General features: G+C 39.3%; 2 protein-coding genes across 5 annotated transcripts in view; one reads left to right on the top strand and one right to left on the bottom strand.

The window, feature by feature from the left end:
- LOC131429962 (zinc finger CCCH domain-containing protein 13) overlaps nucleotides 1-18,709 on the top strand; it is a 370,899-nt gene that overhangs the window by 159,634 nt on the left and 192,556 nt on the right. The window lies entirely within an intron of this gene.
- On the bottom strand, nucleotides 13,143-17,603 carry LOC131428612 (uncharacterized). Its single transcript, XM_058592658.1, has 2 exons — nucleotides 16,778-17,603; nucleotides 13,143-13,372 (listed from the first exon to the last, which is right to left on the bottom strand). Exons 1-2 carry the CDS (start codon nucleotides 17,601-17,603, stop codon nucleotides 13,359-13,361), a joined length of 840 nt encoding a protein of 279 aa, XP_058448641.1. The 3' UTR covers nucleotides 13,143-13,358.

Here is an 18,709-nt window from a genome sequence, read left to right as displayed (position 1 = left end):
GGGCTTAAGACTCCAAAAAATGAGATGCAACACTTTACCGGAACTTGATGAAGAGCGTTCGATCAAAAGTTTGAAAATTCGTGAAGGAATAACTTAAACTTTATTCGGTTTTCATTATGCTCAAGTTTAACCTCGTACAATAAAGAATCAATTTTTAGTTTGAATAAAATATTGTTTTTTATCATAATTTGAAAGAAAGATTTGTGGATAGCTTATTTTACGATACACTCCTCCACTTTACGTTTGCCTAACGCTTCATGTTGTGCCATCAGGTCGCACTAGCAGTTTAACATAAACTGCTACGCACTGATGAGTCAAAGACGAAACGTAAAATTAAATCAAATGTGCATCTAGCGTGTCAAATGATGTCACTCTTTTTTTTTCAGAGAAGGCTAGACCGATTTTCACAAACTTAGGCTCAAAGGTCTTGTAGTCCCATTGGTTGTTACTGAATTTCATCCTGATCCAACTTCCGGTCCCGAAAAAAAATGTTTGAAATTCCTAACCGTCATTTAGTGTGACGTAGCGAAAAAAAATTAAAAAAAACCTAATTTAACATAACTGCTTACAAATTAAAAAAGTAACGTTAGTTTATACCCAAAGAACTTACCAAATATTATTCAAGTTGTAAATATTTACCATACAAATGAGGCGAAATTTCATCCAAATCAAAGCAAGTGGATCCCGAGTTTCCACCGTTTCTGCTGTTTATTTCTGGGACTGTTCATCTCAAAAACTTTCCAAGTTGAAATTAAAAATTACCCAAAAGCAAACGAATTCAGTTTGATCTCAATTTCCGCTGTAAACTTAAACATTCAATCAAATTGAAAACTCGCTTCTGTAACCAACCGCTTGGTCATGAAGTGAAAGGCAACTTCAAGGATAACATGTATAAATCAATTCGCTATCTTCATCTGGATCATTGGAGTGCAAACTACCTTTTTCGAACCGGGCAAATAAATCTTCACCCTCTGCCGCGTCTAGGTGCTCTTCCCAATGTCATCCAACGAACCGAGTGTAAACAGCGGCGAGCGACATTCCAGCCGAGCCTATAACGAAGGTAAACTTCATTCATTATTGAAACCTAACCGGTAAGGACGTCACTCTCGTCGGAGGCACACAAACCGCGGCCATCTAAAACCATGCTCGGTTCGCGTAAGTCAGTTAGTTCGTTACAGCCATTGCCACCGGTCATTTCTGGGCCATGTTATTGGATTAATATATTGGCTACCTGCTGGGTGGGTGTTGCTGCGGTTGCTCTAATTTCATGGCATCCGTTTTATTTATATTCTTCCTCCTTGAGTGCTGGTGGGGGTGATATAGTTTTCTAGCACGCGGTTGTTCATAAGAACATCCGAAGGTAATCCACCGTAATCGAGGTTTGTGGGTTTGTGTCAGGTGCCGTGGAACGACGGGCTGTTTGCAACGTGTCTTAAATCCGAAATGAATTTTTTTTCTGGTATAAAATTACATTGTGCTGATTGTTTCAAATTGTTATTCCCCTTGATTAGAGTCAACTGGTGAACTTTCTTTTGAAATACACTGGGAAAACAAACAAATTGAAATGTCAGTAATAAATTATTCCATCGACACGATAAATGTAAATTAGTCCGGGGAATAAGTACTAATAAGACGATGGAAGAAGACTGTAGTTGGTGAAACAATTCAATACAGACAATGTTTCCCACAGCAGACGAAGGATAGTCGCAACATCAAACGGAGTATCGATTTCACGACAATACGACATAATACCACTGCTGTTGAACATTCCAATATTGAAAACCCATTAGAAGCCGTCGTTTTAGAATGTAAAGTACATTGAAAGATATTATTTTACCAACGGAATTGACATTTTTTATCAATTTTGAATGCTTTCCAACAAACCTACTGATCATTTTTCTCAGGCCAAACCGACCAATAAAAATAAAATTTCACATTTCATAACTTCCACAAAACAAGTTGCCTCCGCCGGTCGTCCGTGGGTCAAGATCGAAACGAGAATCACCGTCGGAAACCTTTACCAATCCAATTTTGTTCTCCCTCCACCGGACAACCGTACGGATAATCCTGCGAACGGACAGACGGATGAAAACGCAAACAGGATAGCAAAAGCAGCTACCCAGGGAAGTCGATGTCCTGTTCACTGCGATTTTGCCTCTGCCGTCCGTTCCCCAGGCAGGGGATTCACAGCACCGAAGCTTCCGGGCAACTGTTCGCATGGCAGACTATCCATATCAGACCGAATGCTTCGAGAGGCGAATCAAAACAGCCGTGACCGTGACGTTGTCGATTGCCGAAAACTTCCGGTTCTTTCTATAAGGGGAGGGTGGAAATCCGAACCGCTGAGAGCAGCCAGCCGAGCGAAGCGGCGGAAGCAACGTGTCACAAGACATCCCAATTGGCTTTCTGGTTCTGTCACGTGTGACTATTTGAATATTCCGACTTGTGCCAAGTTGTGCGGTAAATTTCGGCTGTCGCCTTGATCAGAAAGTTTGAACCGAAAGTTTTGCCTGTCTGGTGAGTAGGTTTAAACTAGGGAACAGATGTCGTACTTTGTCTGTCTGGTGATGGGCTAAAAACCACCGATTTAGAGGGTGTTTGTCACAATTTGTTTGTGGGGAGGCTTGTTTTAAGTTAGTTGTTTGTAGAAATTTGATTATTTTTGGCTTAGTATTGAATATGGAAGTGATTTTACGGCGTGTAAAACAGAATGTTTCATTCAATTTTCCAAAAAAAAATTTGTCGGCATGAGCCGTAACATATGGCCAAGCATTAACGTGATGAAAAATGGCCTGTTAATGTCAGATCTCGTGTTTTAGTCCATCATTTGCTTGGGTTCGATACAATGGGCCAAGCAATTCGTAGTGTACGATACCGTTTTTTAACTGATTTATTTGACATGGCTCAGTAGCTTATCGCCCTAAGCGATCAGTGATGGTATTTCACTAGAGTGATACACCAGTGTGTAAGTTTCATTTCTACACTGCGGATGCATTCGGTTCGGCAGCACACAGCAAGGAAAGCGCACCTCTTCTCAGTGTCCATTAGACAGACTTTGAGTGCGTGCTTGTGTTGAAAGAAGCTGGTGCGAGAGAACCACATTCTCTCTCATTCACGTGCTCTCGCCTAAATACATCCAAGTGACCACTGGCGCGTGATGGTGAGCTAACACTCAGTGAAAATCGTCCCCCAGAGAGAATTTGAGAGCTCTGCTCTAGCACTTTGGTGCGATTCAGTGCTAGAGGTAAAAGAAAATAAACACGCGCACTCATGATTCGTGCACAGTTTATACAACAGTGGTGTATTTGTTTAGAAGAGAAGAGCTCTCGTTGAAGTTGTCAGTGCGAGTGGAGAAATGCCTTTAAAGTGAGTGTGTACAGAGCCTAACGAATTGTCATCGCCATTTCAGTGACAGTTGTTCTTGTTTTCGTATTATTCACGCTTGAAAATGCAACTGAACTGAAAGCGGAATTGGTATAGTAAAATTCGGTTTATTTATTCATTTGAAGGATGATAAAAGCCTTCTGGAGATGCAATTTAAAATCTCTTTCTCCAAAATAGTACTCTGTTGATATGACACAATTTCGCGAAAGCATCCAATAGAGCCGTTTCCGACCCCCACCCCCCCTACTTCCCCCCCAAACCTAACCTCAAACCACAAAGATATAGTTTGAAATCATCAGCCCATGATAGTTTGAAACATTTCAAAGCTACGTTGAGATTGTTGAGATAGAGCAAAAATAAAAACGTTCCTAAATGACTTCCTTGAGGCTAGTTCCTATCTTGTTTCCTGTTTTCAAAGACATCTCCCGACCAGTTAGATATTCTAGCAGAGCACTGCTAAAGCCAAGTCTGTCGAGTTTAGCTATTGCTATTTGATGGTGTATTTCATCAAACGTAATCATAGTCGTTGTGATAAGGAAGTGTGGTCCAATAGGAAAAATGACTGCTTCGGATACTTAATGGCTGTTGATGACTTCCTTGGAGAAAACGCTACTGAAGTGTCTTCGGAATAGATTACAGGTATCAAGCAGGGTTGATGACTAAAGTTCCCCGAGTGTCATTTGAGTTTGTAATCCAGTTTCCTTACGCTGTTCATTAACGTGATTCCAAAAGATCTTCGGCTTATTTGTCAAATTTCGTTGCACACGAAGTAAATGAACGTGATGAAAAATTCAGTTTAGTCGCTTATAGCTACCACACTGGACCCTCAATTCACGCGAAAAGTCGGGGGTGCGTAAGTTAAATAAAACATCACGTTATTTCAAATTTTTCTGGCAGAATAAAAATTTTTTTTTCAATTCCATTCGATTTTAGTGTAAATAACGCAAAAAATCTAACTAAGTTCATACGCAAAAGCATCTAGAACCATCTGAGTATATTCTGAAACTACGGAAATCCTCAAGAGATATTCCAAGATCCAAGAACTACTTGGAATATTGGACGATGAGTTCGTTAGTGCACTTTGTTATTCTGGTAGATCTTACGGTCTGAACTGCAGGTAGTTTCTAGATGGCGTAGCTAATTCATAATAGGTCTAATAATTGCATGTGGTATTACGAGTATGGGCGGAGGACAAAAAGCTCATTACCGCAGTTCCTTGTGCTGGTAGATGCCTGATCTCCAGGTAGTTTTAGGATGACCCACAGTATTTACAATGAACCTCTTAATTGTAAGTGGAACCACGAGTATACACCGTGATCAATAAGTTCGTTATTGCAGTTTGTTATGCGGGTAGATCTTAAGGGCTGAACCCTAAGTAGTTTTCGGATGAACAAGCACTACCTCGTCACTTATCACAATGATCCAATTAACTGAATTTGATACCACGAGTATGGACCACAAACAAGAAACTCACTCATTTGATCGGTTTCGTTGGTAGACCTCAAGGCTTTTATTCCAAGGAGGTTTTGGATAGACAAGAACTTACACAGACATCATCGCAGAACATCAATTTGCTGAATGTAGTACTACGAGAATACACCGCACTCAAAAGTTTTGCAAAAGTCCTCAGTCACCCGTTTATATACTGATTTCTTTTTTCCAGAGAATTCTTGGATGCCTCCGATTTCAGCTAGATTGTATAAAAACAAACCATTCCGTAATCTACATTTAATGAAATTCAATTCGCTGAAGCATGTTGGATTGTTTTGTATACACAAAAAAAAATTTTTTATGCGATCATCGCGTAAATTAAATAGAAAACCGCGTTATTTCAAGTAAAGCGCGAAAAAAATCGCGGAAATTAATTTCCGTAAATTAAGTTCGCGTAAATTGAGCTTTTAGTGTATTAAGATACAGATAATAAGATCTCAGCTGGAGCGATGGCCACTTCGAGAGATTTTCCAAATCTGATCTTTTGGCGCACTGATATTGCTTCAAGGTAGGATTAGACCAAAAGAAATGAACTGAGCAATTCCAGAAATTCTTAGCCGATCATCAGACTCGACCTTCTCCGATTTGGATGTAACTTTGCACATGGCTTCAGTATGGCAAATCATAAGTTTCGAACCGATGGAGAGGTCAATCCGACTCACGACTGATGTTTATAAAGGGCGTATGTATTTTTGCATTTAACAAAAATTGCCTTTTTCAAGTCGTTGTAACTTGGAAACTGTTAATTGTACAAAAATGGCGTTCAGGAAGAAGTTGTAGGGAATCGATTGGGCACTCTAAAAAAAATTTACTATGAGAAAATTTTTTGATTTTTTTCTCAATAATTACAAAATAACTCGAAAAAGTTAAATAAAAAAAATCAGGGTTTTAATTTTTTTTGATAATTTTTAAAGCTGTTATTAAAACCTACAGATTGATGGCTATCCCATCCGTGCCTTTTGAAAATGAAGAAGTTACAGCTAAAATAATTTACAGATATATTCTAATTTTCAAGTTCTCGTTGAAAGATAATCATTTAAGCAGTAGAACTAACTTAACTACGTCAAAACTAATAAACACATGTAGAATCAAAGAGGTGTGCCAGTTGACTACCTACTGTTTACAACCAACCGGTACGTAACCGGCGAATTGCTTATCTAAATTCTACCTGTTTCACATAGAAATAGCTATGCATCGTAGAACAGATATCAGTTTATAACAAATTTCTTTCGAAACAGTTACAATATGGTTTTCCCAAAGTGTAGTAAGCCTTTTCCTGGTTTTGTGTGTTCCGGAAAATTTTTCCAATTAACAGAAACCATAATTGGAAAATTAGAAGCTCAAAATTGAAAGGTTAAATTGAATACCACGTTAAGCATTTGTGATCGTTGTCGTAGGCGGGCTTATAAGGAAAGTCATACGTCGGAAAAGAAAGGGCAGTCAACAACGGAACCACAACCATCCACACCGCAATACGATTTAGAGGAAGTACCTTCAGCAGCTTCAATCTACTCAACATCTTCTAGAGCATCAGTCGCGGCGGAGTATTCAAGAGCACAAAACATTGAACTCTTCAACAAGAGCATCGCAGGAATCAACGTGTCTCCGATATCAACGGAGAAAACCCGGAATGTTAATTATCCTCGAGAAAAATATTTGGATATTTCAAGAGGTATAAAAAAGCAAATATTCGGGTTTCCGGCAGATGAAGAAGATCCAGAATTACTCAAAACGAAAGCAGCAGAGTTGGGTGAAGTGATTACTAAAATGATAGAGCAGTTTGCTAAGCCTAATTGCACTAATAATGAAAAAGTGCGTTTATTGTCAGTCTTGCCAAACTCGTGGTCAAAGGAGAAAATAGCCACCCAATTCAAGGCAAACAAACACATTGTGTCGGAGGCAAGAGAATCAACGGACGAAAAAAAGCCAAGAAACAAACGGGACGCAGCAGGAACGAAACGATAGAAAACGAAGTGCTTCAATATTTCAACAGCGATGACGTCAGCAGAGTAATGCCGGGATCAAGAGATCAATTTTTTTCTGTGTATATTTTTTTAGAGTGCCCTATTGATTCCCTACAACTTCTTCCTGGACGTCATTTTTGTATGATTAACGGTTTCCGAATTACAACGAGAAGAACTTGATCATTTGCATGCGCCCGTAAACTGTTTTAGCTGTAACTTCTTCATTTTTCAAAAGGCACGGATGGGATAGCCATCAATCTGTAGGTTTTAATAAGAGCTTTAAAATAAAAATTATCAAAAAAAAAATCGAAACGATTTTTTTTAATTTAATTTTTTGGTTCATTTTGAAATTATTGAGAACAGTGTAAATTATTTTTTTCAGTGCAAATTTTTTTAGAGTGCCCAATCGAATCCCTGCAACTTCTTCCTGAACACCATTTTTGTACAATTAACGGTTTCCGAGTTACAACGATTTGTAAAAGGCAATTTATGTGAAATGCAACAATACATACGCCCTTTTAAAAATTCAGTCGTGAGTCGGATTGACCTCTCCATCGGTTCAAAACTTATTTTTTGTCATACTGAAGCCATGTGCAAAGTTTCATCCAAATTGGAGAAGGTCGATTCTGATTTTGTCACTTGTTCGTCTACTCATTACTGGAATTGCTCAACTGGCTTACGATGATTTCTTTTGGGTACGCACTGGACAATGAAATATAAAAAACAGAAACTGATTCAAAGCATTGAAGTTACCTTTCTTGAAATCGTAATACAGGGTGGGCCATTTAAAGTGAAAGAATTTGTTTCTGAGCAAAATATATGAAAAAAACCCTTCTTAATCCACCTAGTGGTGTGATAATGCCTTTCTCTTCTTTCATAACAGTCTCATGAAAATATGTTTCATACTTTTATTAAATAATTTTGGATACTAATTTTGACACCAATTGATTCAGATTGATTCGAGTAGTTCACAAAAGCATGCTTCAGTGTTTATGACACACAGTCAGCATCATTTTTCCAAACTAGTGCTTGACATTTGCGTTGCCTATTTGTATGAGAACAGTGATGCTAATCTAAAAAAGCCTTCTTAGTCCACTTAGTGAAATTTTCATATATCTTGAAAAATCACCATAGGGGGGAGTACATGAAATTTTCGAAATCGAAAAAAAATTTTTGATGCCAAAAGGCTTAGAATTGCATGAAACGTCGAGATTTAGTGTCATCTCGAAAAAAAATTTTTTTGAAAAAATCGACTTTTTGGGACTTAGAAAAAATATGAAAATTTTTTTAAGTCCCAGAAAGTTGATTTTTTCAAAAAAATTTTTTTTCGAGATGACACTAAATTTCGATGTTTTATGCAGTTTTAAGAGTTTTGGCATCAAAAAAAAATTTCGATTTTGGAAATTTCATGTACTCCCCCCTATGGTGCTTTTTCAAGATCGAAAATTGCCAAACCTTTACCACCGGGCAGCACCCCTTAAGCATGTCCGATTTAGGTCAAATTTTGCATGAAGACTTTTTTCGAGGTGCTTAAACTTTTGAGCACTAGAACTTTACGAAAATAGAGTTGATCCCAAAATTTTGGCACCCTTATATATATAAGAGCGGTAAAAATCAACGTGTTTTGTCGGTTACGTCACTTATACCATCATATATCTGGAACCAAAAGTCACAACCATTTGATCTTCGAACTTGATCAACGGCCCGACAGTAGCTTTCAAACGAGCCCAAGTTTGTTAAAATCGGATCAGCCATCTCTGAGAAAATTGAGCGCGTTCAAATACAACGCTTTTTGTCGGTTACGTCACTTATACGATCATATCTCCGGAACCAAAACTCACAACCATTTGATCTTCGAACCTGATCAATAGCCCGACAGTAGCTTTCAAACGAGCCCAAGTTTGTTAAAATCGGTTCAGCCATCTCTGAGAAAATTGAGCGCGTTCAAATAGCACGATTTTTGTCGGTTACGTCACTTATACCATCATATCTCCGGAACCAAAAGTCACAGCCATTTGATCTTCGAACTTGATCAATGGCCCGACAGTAGCTTACAAACGAGCCCAAGTTTGTTCAAATCGGTTCAGCCATCTCTGAGAAAATTGAGCGCGTTCAAATATCTTCGAAAAGTGCACACACATACACACACACACATACACACACACACACAGACATTTTCCGATCTCGACGAACTGAGTCGAATGGTATATAACACTATGGGTCTCCGAGGCTCCGTTCGAAAGTCGGTTTTTCCAGCAATTCTAATACCTTTCTATAGAGAAAGGCAAAAACATTTCTATTTATTTTCATTCAAGAAGATATGTTTTAACAATTTTTTGGAAATGATATCGCGTAAATGGCCACCTTCGGCCTTGAGTACAAAATGGCGTTTTCCATCGTTTTGGCCAATGTATCGGTCGATATGGCGGCGATTTCACAACGTATATTGTTTTTGAGTCGAGTTATGGTCGTTACAAATCGATTACTAATCAAGCTGTATGGCATGTTGTACCGTCCTGTTGCAATTAGTAGCCATTCAAACCATTTTCACCAACAATGGGCATCACAAAATCATTTATCATGGCTCGATAACGATCGCCATTAACAGTTTTCGTTGCTCCGTCATCGTCTTGGAAAAGAAGGGACCAATCACAATATCTGCACAAACACCACACCAAACTGTAACTTTTTGGCCGTATAGTTCTTTTGGTGTATACTGTTCCATGGTAAAATCGTCTTGGAATGACGCTTCCAATGCGGTGTTTCACTAGTCGATCTGACAATTCTGTCAAAGTTATTGGGTTGCCTTGAAATTGGATCTGAACAAAAATCGAAATATTCTTATGGCATCTTAGGACCTTTCAGATGAATCTAAGATTTTGTAAATCGAGCCATCTTCGAGAGAAGCTAGTGACACTATTTTCATTTTGTAACACTAATTACCTTATATTTCCGGAACTGGATGAAATTCCGAATCCTTGTATGTGACTATACCAAAGCCTTCGTATTACATTCCTGTAGTGGAATTTGACCTTCTGTTTCAGCAGACTTCGCAGCCGATTCAGAGTGTACAGAATCATTGCATGGCTGGTGCTACGATTCTACTGACACTACGAATCCTTCCAGGTCGGGGCTCGAACATACGACAACTGGTTTGTAAGACCAGCGCCCTATGCATTGAACCGCCAACCCGGGACAGCTGTGACTATACCAGCTTCCATTTAAATTTAAATTTGTGAACATCAAAGAAGATATCTCCGAGAAAATTGAGTGACAATGTTTGTCACATTACATTCGGCCCTCCGGGCCTCGGTTGAAAAGTCAGTTTTAAAAGTTATTGCATAACTTTTTCTTGTGAGAAAGGCGAAAAAGGAAACATGCAGAATTGGCAGTGCTAGACGAAAATGAGATTTTTCTTATACTTGAAGCTAATTATGTAGAAACGTTCTAAATAGAAAAGATCTGTAAACATGCATTCCAAGAACGTGTCAAAACTACTCGCGTGTCATGCGCCGTAAGTAATTTATGCCTGGTTACCCATAGACTTGAATAGTACCTAAGAAAGTCATCGCATGAGGCAACCTGATTTAAATATCTTAGCAAGGTAAAATACAATAAACTTCAATCTTCCGTCTGTAGTACCATATTATCAAAGCATTATCCTTTCAACCAGCTGCTAAACCACGATATTTCACTAATACACACATAACGATGCAAAATTGCCGGTGTTAAACGATGATGCGATTGCTTAGTAATTTTGCTCCCAACCGCAAAGTCATGACGATAAATTAGAAGGTGCGGCCATTTCAGTCGCTATCTTTAATGGCTTCAGAAGCGCCCAAGATGCGACCGATACAAAACTATCCAAACACAACGATCGACCGACAACAATAATAACAAGCGTCATTTAAATTCCTTCTGTCGACCGAGTTGGTATGTACATGCAGCACCGAACCAGTTCAGTACGTGGCCGGAGCCTAGAGTATGCGCGGAGGTGGCTTTAGCCGGCATGAAAATAATAATTTTCAACTAGCGAGAGTAATTGGACACATTATTTTGCAACGAGCGGTCCTTTTCTCGCGGCTACGGGCTTGGTTTCGGTTCAGGAGGGAAAAAAACTACCTACTTTGTCTAACTAAAGTTCGCGGTAAGGTTGAACCGAGGGCAGTTGCAGCTATTTGTTCTATCGCTCGGTATTACTTGGAACTCGAAGCTATTAGCAGCGGTCACTGGAGAGAAATACTAATCACTTGTGTCACTTTCACGCTCCAAGTGCACGCACTGGTTTCAGTCAGAACTAGAACGATAACAATTTCGAATGGAATATTTTAGCAACCGGTTGAACGCCTTTCGAATCGTTTCAGTTCACCGCATCGCAATAAGTAATTATTGTTATTTCTGTGGTGGTCGAAGGAGGTTTGCTTTCCTTTCCGTGCCATAACCGTGCCAATTAGTGGCCTATGAGCATGCTTGTTAGAAGAAAAAACAAAATCCAATTGAAGGCCAACCAAAAATTTCAAATTCCACTAACTCTCCAAGCTGCTTGCCGACCGTGCTAATTTGTTGGGAAAATTAGCAAACAGGTATTAGACTAACTCCATCATCAACACTTGCGAGACAACGCCGCCAGTAGCGTTGACGATGACAGAAGTTTATGCAATCACGTCACCTATCTCTGTGAAGCGTAAACAAGACACACTTGACTCCGGTGCCGTACGGAGCGTGTTGGCGTCGGTGTTGCATGATGATACGACACAATACCTTTCCAGTACCACCCACTCTGATAGCACTTTACCCACATATCGAGCCCCGCCTCTGGCACGAAGAGGCACGGACGGAAGTTGACGGGTTTTGTCGGTTGGTTGGATGCCAAGTGAGGAACTCAACAACCCAGCCCAGCTCAGACGCAGAACTTCGGTACACTGCAAAATCATCGTACAACTCGTCAAATACCATAATTACATTATCTATGGATGGGTCGTTTTTATTTACTTATTGTTTTTTTTTGCACGCGGTACTTGACAGTAACATGACACGTTTGCTGGTCGGATTGGGAAAGGATTCGTCGTTGTCATTGTCGTGCATGGACTGAGCGGAGATTGCAAAACCAAGCATTAGTTTAGGTTAATGAGAAGTTTGACACTGCTGAAGTTGGAAATCGGCGACGAACAGGAAGAGACTTGTGGGGACGATCGATGTATTTCACGCAGCCTGCATGGGTTCGATTCCCAACCCCGCACATAAAAAGGGTCAGAAAGAAACTTTCTCCTAGTTTTAAAACATCAAGCGGACTGTACAGAATAGTTCGTGGCTTGAGAACCGCTGCTTAAGAGCACAGTTCTATTGGGTTTTAACTGTATGTTTCTCTTTGTATTGTCCGAAGTAGATCATTCCGAAAGATCCCAGCAGAACAGTACATGATGATCGTACATCATAACAAGAAAAACAAAATTGAACAACGTACCTGAACCAAACTATAGAATGTTTTAAAATGATTATTCAAGCTATTGTCACACTTTATTATTGGAAGAAATGGTTTTAAATTCTTCGGTGATCGTTTTTTTTTTCATTTGAAACAAACTCACTTTTCAATTTAGGATATATTTTCGTCTCGAGATTTACAGTTCGTCATGTTTCTGAATATCTACTAATCGATTCGTCTCAAAACATGATCACTATTTCGCATAATTACACCACTATTGAATGCTGGATGACATCATAATTAGTCATGTTCACTAGCCACTTGTTTAATTAACGATTAAAAACTTCAAAAATTACCCGACAAGCAATAAAAGTCTTCAAGAATATGACATGAAAGTTTTTCACTTAGTTCACTTGATTGCGCTTTGGTTTCGCAAAGATGCCAAGTTTTCTAATAATGTTACAAAAAAATACGTTCCTTCTTCATCAACAAGTTTTTTTTTGGTATCCGTGGCATTAGTTTAATTATATTGTTGATATTTATATTTCAATAAAACTGTTTCGGATTCGAATATTACCAGAAAGAGCGTGTTAAATACTACTGAAATAACCATTGTGGTAAATCTAGTAGCACTGGTTTCTTTCCGCTATACGTTACCATAACACTGTCAAGGGCATATTCAGGAGTGTTCTAGTTCTAGATGCATAATTTATGTCAGTTTTAAAATTTGAATCTAGAAATTATAACAAAATAAACTGGCAGCCCTAGCAGCGTTTCATCTGTGTTTCAAATATAGAAAAAATAGAACGGCAATGTATACCACACGCTTAAAAATAGTTACTCAAAAATGAGTAAGATCTCACTAATTGTAATGTCTCTTGGAAGTCACGGAATAAGTAATTAACAAGACGTTACTACTATTCTGCTGGAATACATTTATTTAGAGATCCGGTATGTACTCTATTCAATTCACAACTGGTTCAATCTCTCACTGTCGCTCTCCACTCTCCAAGGGGGGCATGGATGCTAATTATGCACTGAAAGAATACTACACATCCTCACACTAAGATTGTAATGATACCTCCGGAATCTCCGGGTCAATAAAGAGCATCTGCAATATAAAAAAATAATTACTATTTTTTTATTATCCTGCCTCCTGCATCCCTTAATCTCCAATATCCTCGTTCGAAACCTCCTACTTCTAACCCCTCATCACTGTCCGTAGACCTATTTGACATTGAGCTCTGATTAAATTCTACCGTTTGTGTATCCGAAGATTGTCTATCATCTAAACTAATTCGACTCATTTGGTCTGTCAAATCCTGAATACTTTCATAGCTTTCTTCGCTACTAACGGACATGTTTATTTTGTTTCCAATTGTGCTATCTGAAGATACTTCCTCAGGCTCTTGCGCACCCGTGGATTCTTGATGCGCCGTTGGTTCTAACTGCGGCTCTATTATACGCTTAATCGGTACGGTTCCTTTCATAGAAGACAGCACGTTGCTCTGTGATCCATTACTCGGCGTCACAATCATTGAACTGGCTCCAATGCGGCGATCTGATCTCATTTGGTTGACATGTCGTTTGATGAAACGCCCTGAATCCAGTTGAACCTCGTAATTTCGATTTCCCTTCGCACGTTGCACTATTGCTGGCACCCACGTTGCTTTATTTGGGTTGGAATAGTCACGGACCACGACCTTCTCCCCCGCCTGAAACTGTACTTCTCTTGATCCTTTGTAAAACTTCTTTTGGTTTTGCTGAGCCTTGTCCAATTTGGTTCGTGCCTTTCTTTCTTGTTCTGTAGTATTGCCCCGGCTAGGTTTCATCAAATCTAATGATGTTTTGATCTCTCTGCCTAGCATTAGAAGTGCTGGTGACATTCCTGTTGAAGAGTGGGCGGACTTTCTGTAGCCAATTAGAAAGTTTGCTATTATTCCTGGAATACAGGTTTTGCCTTCAGCCAAACTTTTGTTCAATGATAATTTGAAAGTTTTCACCATGTTTTCGGCGGCGCCGTTTGTGGCTGGGTGCCCTGGGCTCGTTAAGCTTTGCTTAATTCCGTTTGCGGTTAGAAATTTTTTTATGTCTGCAGCCACAAACTGGCTACCGTTGTCGCTTACCAGTTCGTCAAAAATTCCAAACCGTGCAATACACTCTGTTATCTTTTCGATCACAAATTGTGCCGTACAGTGTTTCGTTGGGAAAATCTCGACCCATTTTGATAGCGCATCGACTATTATTAGGAAAGACCATCCTTTAATCGGGCCGGCAAAATCTACATGAACTCGGCTCCAAACTCTTTCCGCCGGTTCCCATGACAACAACTGTGCTTTTGGTGGTGACGGACTTTGCAGAAGACATACAGAACAGTTTTGTATAAACTTTTCTATGTCTGCGTCTATACCTGGCCACCAAACATATGATCTAGCTACATTTTTGCTCTTGACGATTCCTAAATGGGACTGGTGAATTTGCTTCAACACTTCTCCTCGGAGTAACATCGGTACTACTACCTTATGTCCGCGCATGATTATGTCATTTTCTAAAGATAATTCGTTCATAATTTTAGCATATGGACTATTTTTCGGAAGGCGTGTCGCTCTCTCTCCTCTGAGCACTCTCATTAACAATCCCAGGTCATCGTCCGCCCTTGTTGATTCGGCCACTGTCTTCTCGTCAATCACTTTTCTCCCGTCTTTATTAATAAAATTGAGATACGAATCTTCTTCCTTCCATATCTTCCAGGGTTCGTTTGGAAATCGTGAAGTAAAATCTGCTATGTTCAGCTGCGATCGCACGTGGCTGATTTCATAGTTAAATCCGGATAAAAAGTGAGCCCATCTCTGCATTCTACTGGCTGCGATCTGAGGAATACCTTTTCTTGGATTAAAAATGCTCAATAGTGGCTTGTGGTCTGTACGAATGACAAACTTGTTTCCGGCCAAATACAGAAAAAACTTATTTATACCGTAAACGATAGCAAGAGCTTCTCGATCTATAACACTGTAGTTTGTTTCCGCCGGGTGAAGTACTCTTGATGCAAACGCGACCGGCCGCTCTATGCTACCTTCTTCTTGGCTCAATACGGCCGAAATACCCACATTTGATGCATCGCATGTTAAAATAAGTTTTGCTTTAGGATTGAAATGTGCCAATGTTATATCCTTACAGATTTCGTCTTTAATCCTTTTGAACGCGCCTGTGCAAACTTCTGTCCACTCGAAACTGGCTCCTTTTCGCAAAAGTTCATATAATGGGCTCATGATGTCAGCTAAATTCCTAATAAATTTAGCATAGTAGTTTACCAGACCTGCAAAAGCTTTTACTTCCGTAACATTTTTTGGTCGTGGCGCGTCTCGTATTGCTTTGATTCTCTCATCAGTTTTCATTAATCCATCTTTGGTGATAACGTGTCCTATAAACGTGATCTTGTCTTTGAAGAATTGGCATTTATCCAAGTTGAGCCTTAAGCCGGCTTTGGTTAGTATGCTAAACACCTCTCTCAAACGATCCAGGTGTTCTTCGTCCGTAGCACCTGTCACTATAATATCGTCCAGAAAATTGGAAACGCCTTTGATACCACAAAAAAGTTTGACTATTTCTCTCTGTACTATTCCTGACGCCGGTTTCACACCAAACGGAAGACGATTCATTAAATAAACTCCTTGCATAGTTGATATCGCACATAATTGCTTCGATTGATCGTCCAACTCGAACTGGTTATACGCCTTCGATAGATCCAACTTACTGAACTTCACTCCTCCATTTAATTTTACAAAAATTTCTTCTGCCGTTGGTAAAGGAAAACGGACGTCCTTTAAACAACCATTTACGGTTACCTTGTAATCGCCACACAGTCTTAATTTTCCATTCGGTTTAACAACTGGAACTAGGGGTGTGCCCCAACGACTACTATCACATTTCGTGATTATTCCTGCTTTTTCCATGTTATCTAACTCCGCGGACACTAGTTGTTGAAATTTATATGGTACTTGTCTGGGCTTCTTAAATACAGGTTGCACTGCTTGATCTGTCAATTCCAGATGGACTGTTTCGTATTTGTAACACCCTAGCTCCGAGCCAAATATTTCTATATTTTCTTCGATTAATTTCCTTAGTAGTGTTTCATTATCTATAAACATTTTATTTACCGCTGCCCAGCGAATATCGAATGCCTTCATAAAGTTTTTTCCCAACAGGGGCGGGCCTAACCCTTCAACTACTGCGAATATTATGTTCTTCGATTGATTGTTGTACTCGACCTTTGGTTTAATTATTCCTTTCACTTTAAGCTTTTCTCCGGAATATAGTTTTAACTGTATTTCGCTATGTTGCAGGCTCCATTGAGCTAAGTTACTACTATAGAAACCATGGGAAATAACACTGACTCCGGCTCCTGAGTCCAACTCCATCGCGAACTGCTTATTGCCAATTTTTACCTCCACTGAGAACCAATCATTACTCTCACTAGCGCGGGATACTCTATATAAGGTGTACAAATCCGACTTACGTATGTAATTCTGCTGCAATTGTACTTGATCCTCTTCCTCTTTGTCGACTGGTTTTTCTTTGCTTTCCGCTGTTGTAGCTGCAACATAGTAATTTCGCCGACTATCGCAAGCTGACTGTACATGGCCCTTCTGATTGCACTTTCGACAAACGTAATCCTTGAAGCGACAATCTTTCTTATAATGTCCCATTTTGGCACAAGCGAAACATTTGATGTTAGAACGGTCATTCCGTTTTTCTGCATCCGCGTTCGATTTGTATCGGTTAGCTCCGCTCTGATTCAAGTTGTTTCGTTTAACGAAGTTCAAGGGTGCTTCCGTAGTGTCGACCTCGTATCTCAGAGCTAATTCCTGTGCCTTTTCGAGTGTGAGATCACCGCCTTCCTCGCAAATCCGCTCGAACGGTTTACCTTCAAGGCCGTCGATAAACTTATTTACCAAATTGTGCTGTAGTGTATCGCCAAACTTACAGTTGGTTGCTAAGTTTTTAATACGTACTATCCATTCATTTACAGCTTCGTGACCGTTCTCATGACGCTTTGCTCGAAAAAAACATCGCCTTTCCTTGTGAACAACAACAGGTGGAGTAAAATGTGTAGATAACAATTTACACAACTCTGCGTAGGATCTATCTTTTGGTTGATCCGGCGTACATAAATCTCTTAGCAACTTGTATGTTTTCGAGCATAAATGATTAATTAGCATCGCTTTTTTGATATTTTCTTCGATTTTATTAGCCACGTAAAACTGTTCCAGCTGCTCTCTGAAAAGCTCCCACTCTTCTACCTCTGCGTCGAAACATCGAAAATTAGCTATGGAAGCCGCCATTTTGGCTTATCCGAAGGTTGGTTTAATTGCCGCAATTTCACTAAATTTCCGCTGCCTGTGCTACTTCCAGACTCGTCGCCAGTGTAATGTCTCTTGGAAGTCACGGAATAAGTAATTAACAAGACGTTACTACTATTCTGCTGGAATACATTTATTTAGAGATCCGGTATGTACTCTATTCAATTCACAACTGGTTCAATCTCTCACTGTCGCTCTCCACTCTCCAAGGGGGGCATGGATGCTAATTATGCACTGAAAGAATACTACACTAATCTACAGAAAAAGTGGAGCAACTCTAATTTAGAGCAACTCCGAATTAACTCAAATTTGAGTTCTTCCACTGGAAACGATATTTGGGTAAAATCTACTCATTTACTGAGTAATACTGTATTTGTACATGTTCCAAAAATAGAGTAACTATCACTCAAATTTTGAGTGAAACTTTATTTCACATATACCAAATTTGCAAAAAAATGCTCCTTTTCTGACTGTATTGTATTAAAACATTAAGTAATTGAACTCAATACTATATCAAGTGGTGGTTGCTTGGAGTAGTATGTCAATCGCAAATTAACATACATGTCAATTATGCTCAGGCACCAATCATACACTTATTCCTCATAAATGACATTTGAGCATATTCGGTTCCATTCTAAAGCACAACACGGAGTTTATCATTCCGGTTTTTGCCGACACAACACCGTTTGTGTTGAGCGACTCACCCTCGAAATACGTGATCTCACTAACAAAATATACAACCTGTTGCTACAAATGGTTATTACAACTTTTAGACTGATCTTGCGAATAGCAACAAAAAAACGAGTTATTGCGTTAAACTCAAATTTAGAGTAGGAGTTACTCAATATCATTGATGATAACTACTCAATATTTGACGTTTCCAAGTATTATTTAAAAATGAGTAAACTCTGAGTAACTTTTTCTAAGCGTGCAGTTTTAAATTTGGCAGTAGAACTTGTCGAATAAATAAAACTAAAACGGATTGCTGGGGATACGTTTGTTTCAGTTTCATTTACATTATAGACCACCCATATGAATCTTGCAGCTGCTGAATTTGGTCTAAGTGTCTGTGTTTCATCGCCTGTGCA

The sequence above is a fragment of the Malaya genurostris genome, chromosome 2, assembly GCF_030247185.1.
Source record: "Malaya genurostris strain Urasoe2022 chromosome 2, Malgen_1.1, whole genome shotgun sequence".
Taxonomy (NCBI): domain Eukaryota; kingdom Metazoa; phylum Arthropoda; class Insecta; order Diptera; family Culicidae; genus Malaya; species Malaya genurostris.
This window is presented reverse-complemented; position numbering and strand designations above follow the sequence as displayed.